The sequence below is a fragment of the Hemiscyllium ocellatum genome, chromosome 2 (genome assembly GCF_020745735.1).
Source record: "Hemiscyllium ocellatum isolate sHemOce1 chromosome 2, sHemOce1.pat.X.cur, whole genome shotgun sequence".
Classification (NCBI taxonomy): Eukaryota; Metazoa; Chordata; class Chondrichthyes; order Orectolobiformes; family Hemiscylliidae; genus Hemiscyllium; species Hemiscyllium ocellatum.
Genome location: NC_083402.1, coordinates 135,241,707 through 135,254,632, shown reverse-complemented (window position 1 = coordinate 135,254,632; position 12,926 = coordinate 135,241,707). Strand labels below are relative to the sequence as shown.

The 12,926-nt window shown below is 41.6% G+C and overlaps 1 protein-coding gene across 1 annotated transcript in view; it reads right to left on the bottom strand.

Annotated features, from left to right (window-relative positions):
- The window catches only part of LOC132826225 (paladin-like), a 119,262-nt gene that overhangs the window by 21,433 nt on the left and 84,903 nt on the right, over positions 1-12,926 (bottom strand). The window contains exon 18 of the mRNA XM_060841908.1: positions 755-910. Within this exon, the coding sequence (XP_060697891.1) occupies positions 755-910 (156 nt within the window). The remainder of the gene's footprint in view (positions 1-754; positions 911-12,926) is intronic.

The window sequence follows — 12,926 nt, the reverse complement described above, 5'->3', positions numbered from 1 at the left end:
AGTATGGAAACAGGCCCTTTGGCCCAACAAGTCCACATCGACCCTCCAAAGAGTAACCCACCCATACCCATTTCTCCTACCCTATATTTACCTTTGTCACTATGGGCAATTTAGCATGGACAATTCGCCTGACCTGCACATCTTTGGATTGTGGGACGAACCCCACGCTGACATGGGGAGAATGTGCAAACTCCACACAGACAGTTGCCCGAGGTGGGAATCGATTCTGGCACTGTGAGGCAGCTGTGCTAACCATGCCGCCCATAATTCCTACCTCCTTGCTCAGTCTGGCCTATATGTGACTTCAGTTTCACATTAGTGATGAATAATTCCCTTATTGATTGGCTGAGGGAATTACATTGCAGTTGTTCAAAATGAAACTCCACCCCCTTTTCAATAAATGGTGACATTCTGGATGGTCAATAAATGTGAGGCAATGCCAACACCCTGAAAAGGAATAAAAGGTCATTTGAAAATTTCAAGTGAGAATCAGTCGCGTAAATGGGCACAGACCACACAATGGCCACTTTGCATTTGGCATCATTTTTCAATACACAAGGATAGGAGTAGCTTGGAATGTGAATCTTGCTGAAAAAGAGATCTGTTGCAGAAGCTTTTCATTTTGCACTCATCAGGAAAACATGCAAGAATGCCACATTTCAACCAATCACAACACCAATCACAATAATCAAAACAAGAAGAAAAGAGTGCTGAGTAAATAGAAATCAAACAATGTAACACTTGGATCTCATACCTCATCCATCCATTCCTTAAAGGATCTTTCCCATTTTCCTGGTTTCTCTAGGTGCAGATAGGTGTCAAAAAGAATAAGATAAAAATACCTCTCCAGGTACTGTAGACTACGCAAGTGTAACATTGAAGCACTATCTTTGTCCTTTGCCCTTTTTGACTGAAATAAAGAAAATGAACAATGTTTTGAAAATATAAAATTTCTGATTTATACTTGTAGAATCAATTTTGTACCATTTGTACTAATACCAGAACCTCCCCAGTTGATCATGTGGATTTGAAAGTTATAACATTGTCTGACAGTGCTGGGGTTTGGGAGAAAGTATGATGTCTACTTAAAAGCCAGAAAGTTACCAATTCCTGCGTGGGACAGCAGGACAGGAGCAGTTATACAATCAAGTAGGAAAGCAGAGCTTCATCTGGTAGCTTACCAATGCTGGAGTTTGAGGCTCTTTGTGGCCAACTGATGGCCATTTTATGGTCTCCTCTCACTACTGTTGAGGGGTTTACACACCACCAAATGGTATACCCTGGTAATGTGGCTTCAGGGACTCAGGGAGGTAGGTGGTTATTGCCTCCAGCTTAGGCATCCAGTGCCCCGATTTGAGCATGACCCCAGCAACAGGTCACCCCATCTTACTGTGTACTCCAACCTCTTTGCTGTTCTTGTTCAGACAGGAGTTGCAATCTCAGCTATGACTACCTTTCCCTAGAGACTGCTTAGGATTGGAGAGTTGCTGGTCATCAGGGTCATCTGATTGGCTGGGCAGCTCTGGGAGGTGGAACATCCTTTCACATCGGAGCAGAAGGACAACTGCAGGCGAATTTTGCTTCATACGAACAGCGAAGGCTTTGTGTAGCTTCCTGGGCCAGCAGGGGTAGGTTCACACCAGACATTTCAGCCACAACCTCTGTGTCAAGTTCAGTGCCTGAACTTAGGAGTGACATTATTTTTCAATTCACAAGGATAGGAGCAGTTTACAAAGGGAATCCTGCTGAAAAAGAGACCTGTTCGGAATGCAAGTATCCTCTGATTAGTTGATGTATCTTGATTTTTTTTAAAAAACAAGTAGATAAATAATTGCAATCCCTTCGCACAAATACATTATAAAAATAAACCTCTGCAGATAACGTGGCAGGCACTTATTCCATTTACTATTTGCTTGATTATGATATGAAATTTAAAACTCCAATCTAATAGTAACTCTTTCCATTTGCAATGGTGCAAAGGCAATCATTGTTAACTGAGATCTGTGAATGATTAATACAGCTATTTCTTCTTACCTGGCAGCTGACAATCATTTGTTTTGTATTCCTTTGTTACTTTTAAACGTTCTTCACTTTTCCTTCCAAATCCTTTTGTTAGTGAAAATTGCTGTTTGTTTTTTTCCTGATTTTCATACAGATTTAACACTGGGAAACCATGTACATATTGAGGAGTTTGAAACCACCTTTAACAATATCTTCCAATTGATAAACTCCATTAAAGTAATAATAAGAATTTGTTTAATCAATCCCCTGTTTCATGATCATTGTATCATATGACTACCAGATGGGCATTTATTTTTCATCCAGCACTTCCTAGGTTCATAGAAACTCTACAGTGTGGAAACAGGCCATTCAGCCTATCGAGTCTATGCCGACCCTCCAAAGAGCATCACACCCAGTCCCACCCATCCCTGAAACCCAGAATTTCCCATGACCAACCCACCTAGCCTGCACACTATGGCAATTTAGCATGGCCAATCCACCTAACCTGTACATCTTTGGACTGTGGAAGGAAACCGGAGCACCCAGAAGAAACCTACACAGACACAGGGAGAACATTGAGGGAGGCACGGTGGCACAGTGGTTAGCACTGCTGCCTCACAGCGCCAGGGACCTGGGTTCAATTCCCACCTCAGGCGACTGACTATGTGGAGTTTGCACGTTCTCCCCGTGTCTGCGTGGGTTTCCTCCGGGTGTTCCGGTTTCCTCCCACAGTCCAAAGATGTGCAGGTCAGGTGAATTGGCCATGCTAAATTGCCCATAGTGTTAGGTAAGAGGTAAATGTAGGGGTATGGGTGGGTTGCGCTTCGGCGGGTCGGTGTGGACTTGTTGGGCCGAAGGGCCTGCTTCCACACTGTAAGTAATCTAATCTAATCTAATCTAAACATGCAAACTCCACAAGTCTCCCAAGAGTGGAATCAAATCTGGGTCCCTGGCACTGTGAGGCAGCAGTGCTAACCACTGAACCACCATGTGGCCATAAAAGCACTGTAAAAACTGAATGGCCTTGATGGAATGCACTGAGGGATGTCAGTGTAAAACAATGGGCTCAGAGACTCAGTGCACAGTTCATCAATCCTAAAACAGCCAAGTTGTGCTGGGATGCTGGAGGAGAGCGAGTGTTACACTTCTGCTCAATGAAAGGAGTTTAGACTAACATGAATACAGTTGAGGAGAAAAAATAATTAGAATTTATAATTTAAGATATAAAAATACACAGAGAAATCAAGAACAGTCAGTATGGACTTTCTATAGGCAAGTTGCAAAAAGTAATAACAGACCAGATCAAATGAAAGGAACGCAAGAGCAAATCAAAATTGAAAGAGGCAGAACATATATTTTCAGAAGGCCTTTACGGTTGTATAGGGGAACAGACCCTTCCGTCCAACCTGTCCATGCCGACCAGATATCCTAATTATTCTAGTTCCATTTCCCAGCTCCTGGCCCATATCCCTCTAAAGCATTCCTATTCATTTGCCCACCTAGATGCCTGTTAAATGTTTTTATTCTACCAGTCCCCACCACTTCCTCTGGCAGCTCATTCCATACACGCATCACCTTCTGCGTGAAAACGTTGCCCCTTAGGTCCATTTTAAATCTTTCCCCTCTCACCCCCTAAATCTATCCTCTCTAGTCGTGGATTTCCCCACCCCAAAGGAAAGACCATGTCAATTTACCTTATCCATGCCCCTCATGATTTTATAAGCCTCGGTAAGGTCACCCCTCAGCTTCCGACGTTCCAGGGAAAACAGCCCCAGCCTATTCAACCTCTCTCTATAGCACAAATCCTCCATCCTTGGTGACATCCTTGTAAATCTTTTCTGAACCTTTTCAAGTTTCACGACATCATTCCTAGAGGTGTGGACTTAAATAAGGCTATCCAGTTCATGCAATTTGCCAAGCCAACAGACTTGCCTGAGGCCATGCTAAGACTAACAGTAGCCCAAACTTGTAACCCACTTTTGTCTCTGCATTGGATTCATTTAAATAGGGGCACAGCTCAATATTGAGGAACTGCCGGCCTCACCAATCAGATGCAGGGAATGAATGCTGCATCTGCAGAATTAAAAGTATTCAATTTTTTCTCTATGCTGCCCATTGTAGCAGCAAATACTATATGACTGAATTTTACATTTAGTTTGAAAGAGATCCAAGATTATTATACTATACTTAAGTATAAGTAAGACCATACGAAATAGGAATAGTAGAGGATAATTCAAGTCTGCAAGCCTGCTCCACCCTTTCTAGATAATGGTTGATCTGATACACCTCATGACCACTTTCCTGCCCTTTTCCCTGTAACCCTTGATTCCCCCATTGATCAAAAATCTATTGATCTCAAACTTAAATGTACCCAAGGACTCATCCTGCACAGCCCTCCATAGTAAGGAGTTCCAAAGAATCTCGAACCGCTGAGAGAAGAAATTCCTCCTCATCTCCATCTGAACTGACACCCCTTTATTCTGAGACTATGACCTCTGGTCCTAGATTCTCCCATGAGGGGAAACATCTTCTCAGCATCTGTTCTGTCAAACCCCGATGTGTTTCAATGAGATAACCCACTCTTCGAAATTCTAGTGAGTAGTATCCCAACCTGTTTAGTCTTTGCTCATAAGACAATCTCCATTCCAAGGATCATCCCAGTGAACCTTCTCTGAATGAAACATCTTCCCTTAAATAAGGGGACCAAAACTACTTACAGTACTCCAGATGTGCTCACATTGGCACCTTGTACATTTACAGGAAGACCTCCCTACTCTGAAACTCAAATTGAAATAAGAGTCAACATTGCATTAGCCCTCTGATTTTCTGCTGCACAGGTGTATTAACTTTCTGTGTTTTGTACACAAGTACCACAAAGTCCCTTTGTGTTATAGCATTCTGCATGTTCGTTTCCTTTAAGTAATATTTTTTTTAACCTTCCTTTTAAGATGAATTGTAAGGGAACAAAAGAGAGCTAGTTAAAGTAAACTGGTCAATTAGGTTAAAGGATAGGTTGACAAATGCAATGGCAGACTTTTATTTCACCATGAAAAATATTCAATGGAGGGATTTCACCATTCGTGATTCACTTAAAGAAATTAAAGATGCTATCAAACTTGACTGATAGACTTATGATTACATAATGATTGGTAGCAGGTCTGAAGATTGGACAGAATATGAAAAACAGCTAAGACTGATTAAAGAAATAAAAAGGAGGAAAGAATTAGAGAATGAGAAACAGCTAGTTAGAAGTATAAAAACAGACATAATGAGGTGATACATATGTGTAATAACAAATAGAATCAACAAAGCATTGATACAATAGAAAGTTAGTCCATGAATTTATTAATGGAAAATAATAATGATAAATGATTTGAAGATATTTTCTGATTCAGACTTCACTATAGAGAGTATAAGTAACATTCTGAGGTAGCTATAAGTCAGAAATACAAGGGAGGGATGAACTCAAGAAAATTACAAACTCTAAGGAAACAACACAGATCAAGTTGGCGAAATCTTGAAAAATTACAGAGGAGGAGCTGCTGGAAGTCTTAAAACACATTAAGGTGGATAAATGCCCAGGACCTGATCAGGTGTACCCTAGATATCTGTGGAAAGCTAGGGAAGTGATTGCTCAGCCCCTTGTCGAGATAATTGTATCATCTATAGTCACAAATGATGTGCCAGATGACTGGAGGTTGGCTAAAGTGGTGCCACTATATAAGAAAGGTGGTAAAGAAAAGCTGAGGAACTGTAAACTGGTGAGTCTGACATCGATGGTGGGCAAGTCTTTAAGGACAAAAGGGTAACTAGGGAGAAAATAGGGCCCCTCAAAGATCAGCAAGGCAGCCTTTGTGTGGAGCCACAGAAAATGGGGGTGATACTAAACAAGTATTTTGCATCAGTATTTACTGTGGAAAAGGATATGGAAGGTATAGGTTGTAGGGAAATAGATGGTGACGCCTTGCAAAATGTCCACATTACAGAGGAGGAAGTGCTGGATGTCTTGAAATGTATAAAGGTGGATAAATCCCCAGGACCTGATCAGGTGTACCCGAGAACTCTGTGGGAAGCTAGAGAAGTGATTGCTGGGCCTCTTGCTGAGATATTTGTATCATCAATAGTCACAGGTGAGGTGCTGGAAGACCGGAGGTTGGCTAACATGGTGCCACTGTTTAAGAGGGGTGGTAAGGACAAGCAAGGGAACTGTTGACCAGTGAGCCTGACATCGGTGGTGGGCAAGAGAGAATCCTGAGGGACAGGATGTACATGTATTTGGAAAGGGAAGGACTGATTAGGGATAGTCAACATGGCTTTGTGCATGGGAAATCATGTCTCACAAATTTGATTGAGTGTTTTGAGGAAGTAACAAAGAGGATTGATGTGGGCAGGGTGGTAGATGTGATCTATATGGACTTCAGTAAGGCATTCGACAAGGTTCCTCATGGGAGACTGGTTAGCAAGGTTAGATCTCACCAAATACAGGGAGAACTAGCCATTTGGATACAGAACTGGCTCAAAGGTAGAAGACAGAGGGTGGTGGTGAAGGATTGTTTTTCAGACCGGAGGCCTGTGACCAGTGGAGTGCCACAAGGATTGGTGCTGGATCCTCTACTTTTTGTCATTTACATAAATGATTTGGATGCGAGCATGAGAGGTACAGTTAGTACATTTGTAGATGACACCAAAATTGGAGGTGTAGTGGACAGAGAGTTACCTCAGATTACAACAGGATCTTGACCAGATGGGCCAATGGGCAGAGAAGTAGCAGATGGAGTTTAATTTAGATAAATGTGAGGTGCTGCATTTTGGGAAAGCAAATCTTAGCAGGACGTATACACATAATGGTAAGGTCCTAGGGAGTGTTGTTGAACAAAAAGACCTTGGAATGCAGGTTTATAGCTCCTTGAAAGTGGAGTCGCAGGTAGATAGTGAAGAAGGCATTTGGTATGCTTTCTTTTATTGGTCAGAGTATTGAGTACAGGAGTTGGGAGGTCATGTTGCGGCTGTACAGGACATTGGTTAGGCCACTGTTGGAATATTGCCTGCAATTCTGGTCTCCTTCCTATCAGAAAGATGTTGTGAAACTTGAAAGGGTTCAGAAAAGATTTACAAGGATGTTGCCAGGGTTGGAGGATCTGAGCTATACGGAGAGGCTGAACAGGCTGGGGCTGTTTTTCCTGGAGCATCGGAGGCTGAGGGGTGACCTTATAGAGGTTTACAAAATTATGAGAGGCAAGGATAGGATAAATAGGCAAAGTCTTTTCCCTGGAGTCGGGTAGTCCAGGACCAGAGGGCATAGTTTAGGGTGAGAGGGGAAAGATATAAAAGAGACCTAAAGGGCAACTTTTTTACACAGAGGGTGGTACGTGTATAGAATGAGCTGCCAGAGGAAGTGGTGGAGGCTGGTACAATGGCAACATTTAAGAGGCATTTGGATGGGTATATGAATAGGAAGGGTTTGAAGGGATATAGGCCGGGTGCTGGCAGGTGGGACTAGATTGAGTTGGGATATCTGGTCAGCATGGAAGGGTTGGACTGAAGGGTCTGTCTCCATGCTGTACATCTCTATCACTCTAAGTCATTGGAGAGAATCCTAAGGGACATGACTTAAGTGCATTTGGAAAGGCAAGGACTGATTACGGATGGCCAGCATGACATTGTGTGTGGGAAATCATGTCTCACTAACTTGATTGAGTTTTTTGAAGTAGTGATGAGGATTGATGAGGGCAGAGCAGTGGATATGATCTATATGGACTTCTGTAAGGTGTTCATCAAAGTTCCTCATGGTGGCAAGGTTAGGAAGGTTAGATCACATAGAATAGAAGGAGAACTAGCCATTTGGATACAGAACTGGCTCAAAGGTAGAAGACAAAGGGTGATGGTGGAGGGTTGCTTTTCAGACTGGAAGCCTGTGACCAGTGGTGTGCCACAAGGATCGATGCTGGGTCCTCTGCTTTTTGTCATTTATGTAAATGATTTGGATGTGAACATAGGAGATATGGTTAGTAAGTTTGCAGATGACACCAAAATTGGAGATGTAGTGGACAACGAAGGAGGTTACTTGAGAATACAGAGGGATCTTGGTTGGATAGGCCAATGAGCCGAGGAGTGGCAGACAGAGTTTAATTTAGATAAATGTGAGGTGCTTCAATTTGGAAAAGCCATTTCTGGAATATTGTGTGCAATTCTGTTCTCCCTCCTAGAGGAAGGATTTTGTGAAATTGAAAAAGGCGGCACGGTGACACAGTGGTTAGAACTGCTGCCTCACAGCGCCAGAGACCCAGGTTCAATTCCTGCCTCAGGCAACTGTCTGTGTGGAGTTTGCACATTCTCCCTGTGTCTGTGTGGGTTTCCTCCGGGTGCTCCGGTTTCCTCCCACAGTCCAAAAATGTGCAGGTTAAGTGAATTGGCCATGCTAAATTGCCTGTAGTGTTAGGTGAAGGGGTAAATGTAGGGGAATGGATCTGGGTGGGTTGCTCTTCGGAAGGTCAGTGTGGATTTGTTGGGCTGAAGGGCCTGATTCCATACTGTAAGTAATCTAATCTAAAAGTCTATTGCCAGGGTTTGAGCTATAGGGAGAGGTTGAATCGGTTGGGGCTGTTTTCACTGGATCATCAGAGGCTGAGGGAGACCTTATAGAGGTTTATAAAGTCATGAAGGGCATGGATAGGGTAAATAGACAAGGTATTTTTCCTGGGTTGGATGAGTCCAGAACTAGAGGGCATAGGTTTAGGGTGAGAGGGGCAAGATATAAAAGGGACATAAGGGGCAAGTTTTTCACGCAAAAGGTGGTGAGTGTACGGAATGAGATGCCAGAGGAAGTGGTGAATGCTGGTACAATTACAACATTTGAAAGGCATCTGGATGGGTATTTGAATAGGAAAGGATTAGAGGGATAGGGGGCCAAGTGTTGGCAAATGGGACTAGATTAACTTAGGATACCTAGTTGGCACGGAAGAGTTGGACGAAAGGATCTGTTTCCATGCTGTACATCTCTATGACCATGTGTTGGAATGGAGGACTGACAAATCCCTGTTGCCTGTCGGACTTCATCTTAGGGTCTGAAAGAAGTGGCAAGTGAGATAGTTCATGCACTGGTTTTAATTTCACAAAATGTCTTGGATTCAGGTTCCATTCCATAAGAAAATACAAATGGAGCTCTTTTATTCATAAAGGAAGGAAGAGCAGAAAGTAAGAAACTACTCTTGGTTAGTTTAACATCTGCCATGGGGAATATATTAGAAGCTCATTTTGAAGATATTATAGCAAGACTCAAGGAAACGTTCAAAGCAATCAGGAGCAGTCAATATGGTTTTATGTAAGAGAAAACATGTCAAAGCGATTTTTGGAGTTCTTTAAGAGAAATTAGCATGTGCTGAGGATAAAAAGTAACTGGTGGATATAAAGTACTGTACTTAGATTGCCAGAAGGCATTTGATAAGGTGCCAGAAAGTTTATTGCTGAAAATAAAAGCTCATAGTTGTGTGTAGCTAGTAATTATAAACATATAAAGGGGGTTAGCTAACTCACACAGATTAGCAAAAACAAGCATTTTCTACTTGATAAATTTACAACTAAAGTAAATTACTTGGATGAAGGTACTAACAATACGTTTGGAAAATTTGCTGAGGGCACAAAGGTAAGTCAAATAGTTAGCTATGAAGACATGCAGAGATTGCAAAGGAATATTGGGAGGTTAAGTGAGTGCATAAAGACTTAGAAACTACAGCATAATGTGGGAAAATGTGATGCCCATTTTTACAGGAAGAATGAAAAAAGGCATATTATGTAAATGGTAAAGAATTAAAAAGCTCTCAGGTACAAAGGGATCCGGATATCCCAATGCACGAGTCACAAATGTTTTGTGTGCAGTTAAAGCAAAAAGTAGGAATGCTAATAGAATTACAAAAGAAATTGAATACAAAAGTAGTCAAGTTATGTTTCAGCTCAACAAAATATTGGTGAGACTCACATCTGAAATATTGCATACAGAATTGTTCTCCTTATTTAACCAACAATATACTATAAATGCCTTGGAAGCAATTCAGAGAAGTTTAACCAACTCATATTGGGATTGGGTTGTTTCTGTTATAAGAACATGTTGAATAAGATAGCCTTATGTCTGCTGGAGTTAAAAAGAGTATGAAACAACTTGAATAAAATTGATAAGATCCAAAGGGGTCTTGAGAGAAAGCGTATGGAGAAGGGCTGTTTGCTCTGGTAGGAGAATCTGGATTAAGGAGTTTGCTGTTTTAAAATAAAGGGTTGCCCATTTAAGATAGAGACAACCGTATGTTTTTCTCAGATGGTCATGAGTCTTTGCGAGTTCCTCAAAGGGAAATGGAAAGGAATTCCTTAAATATTTTTATAATAACTTCTTATTAAGTAAGGCGTCAACAGGTTAATTCGATCGGCAGGTATGTGGAGGAGGAGAAAGTGAAGACTGCAGATGCTGGAGATCAGAGTCGGGAATGTGGTGCTGGAAAAACACAGCAGGTCAGGCAGCATCCGAGGAGCAGGAGAAGTGATGTTTTGGGCATAAGCCCTTCATCCTTCCTGACCTGCTGTGCTTTTCCTGCATCACACTCTCGAGGTATGTGGAGTAACCAAATCAGCCAAAACCTTATTGAATGAAAGAGAAGGCCTGAGGGATGGTGTTGAAATAACTCCACAGAGGCCAGTATCCCATCACCAAATCACCCTTTAATTACATGTGTATAGTATTTGACACTGATCCAAGCTTCCTCAGAGCCAGCTCTCAGAGTGAACAGAATCTCTGACACTCCTGTTTATATCTGTCAGCCAGGGCTCCCTTATTAGACCAGGTTAACAGCCTCAATCAAGGAACTCATATTTATGAGGTCCACCTGGCTGACCTCATTACAATCACTACAGGAGTGGCTTGCTTTTGTTACCTAATTTATGTCTTCTTAGGACTGCATGTTCTGCACCTTCAAGTAAAATTATGGTTCATGCAAACATAACATCTAGGAGCGATGAATTAGTCAGTTGCAGACTCATTTGGCCTACCTGATCTCCTTGCTATAATTTGGCAAAACTCTCATTTCCTTTTGTATGTTGATTACTCTAACATGATTATTATGAGATTTCTCCAGGAAATCACTTTAGCGATCTTTATTGCACACTCTGAAGGAAAGTAAATCCTCCTTGAGGTAAGGAAATCAAAATTGTATCGCATCACTAAGATTCTATACAACTGCAGTAAGATTTCTTCACTTTCACCCTCCTGTCACATTGCAATATCGATGATGAAACAATTTAGTTGTTTAAATGTTTGTATGTTAACTTTTTGTAATTCATTCTCAATGATACCCAAGTACCAAAAAACATCAACATACCAGTGTCTTTCATCATTTGAAAAGGTTTCACTTTTCTATTTTTCCTTTTGTGTGTTCCCACATTAAATTCAAACCACCATGTTTTGCCCATATTGTTCTGTTGCTGCCTAGCTGCTGAAGAAGGGCTTATGCCTGAAACGTCGATTCTCCTGCTCCTTTGATGCTGCCTGACCTGCTGTGTTTTTCCAGCAACACATTTTTCAGCTCTGATCTCCAGCATCTGCAGTCCTCACTTTCTCCCTGTCGCTGCCTAGGCCATGAATTGCCCACAATTTCCATCTCTTTACTTATATCTCTTGTTTCAAGGAACTTTGAGTAAGATTTTTTGGACACTTGTCCTAATAGCTCCTTATCTTAATCCTGTCAAATTCCTACATGAGAAAGTTCTTATGAAGCACCACTGATCATTTGCTGCATTAAGTGATAATCTATAAGTGCAATTTGCTTTCGTTGTTCGAAAGCAAATCGATTGTGGCAAAGAGACAAAAGTTTGAAAAAATATTTCTGAAGTTTGAGTGGATTCAATCCATTATCAAAGCTTAGGAGTTTTGATTTTTGTAATAGTCTACAGCTCACACTCCATGTAGGAGCACTTAAGGCCATGCTTTTATACTGAAAATATGTTGCTGGTTAAAGCACAGCAAGTCAGGCAGCATCCAAGGAACAGGAAATTCGACGTTTCGGGCATAAGCCCTTCATCAGGAATGGCTGATGAAGGGCTTATGCCCGAAACGCCAAATTTCCTGTTCCTTGGATGCTGCCTGACCTGCTGCGCTTTAACCAGCAACACATTTTCAGCTCTGATCTCCAGCATCTGCAGACCTCACTTTTTACTCCATGCTTTTATACTGGAGGCCTGCCCTGCTTCAAAAACTAGATTTAACCAGTTCACTTAATTTGCTTAATCAGCTGGTCTCCATCAGCTACACAACTAGGAGAACTCGTTTTAACTTTCCTCAGGCCTTCACTTACCTAGAGTTTGTTGGTTTTTAAGAAAGCAAAAAATTAAGATTTGTAAACTTAAACTCCCAGCATTTTCACTCGCTGCATTACACTCCCTGTACATTTTTATTTGTTTCTTGAGAAAAACAGTTCTAAAATAAAAACAAAGCACATCTTTACTTTAAGCAGTGGACAGGGACACACAACAACAGAGCTGGACAAATGCAGCAGGTCCACCAACACCAGTGGAGAGAAAGAAGAGATAATGTTTTGAGTCCAGTTACTCTTCTTCAGGCATGTTACATGGTGTCACTCAATGACCTGTTTCCTTTTAATGCAAGTAAATGAATAGACATTTCACTCAAAATCCACAATAATCTCTGTAAAATTAGACTTCTTTTACAGTGAGAGTACACAGTTGAGACGACCAGGTCTGAGTTAACTTGGGAACTTGGGGCAGATAGAAAAGGAAATGGGCAATTTCTTTACATAATTTTTTCAACTTCCAGTGGCTAATGATACAGTAATTAGGTGGACAGGTAAGTCATTGACTGAGGCATGGTCATAGAGTCATACAGCATGGAAACAGATCCTTCGGTCCAACCAGTCCATGCCAACCAT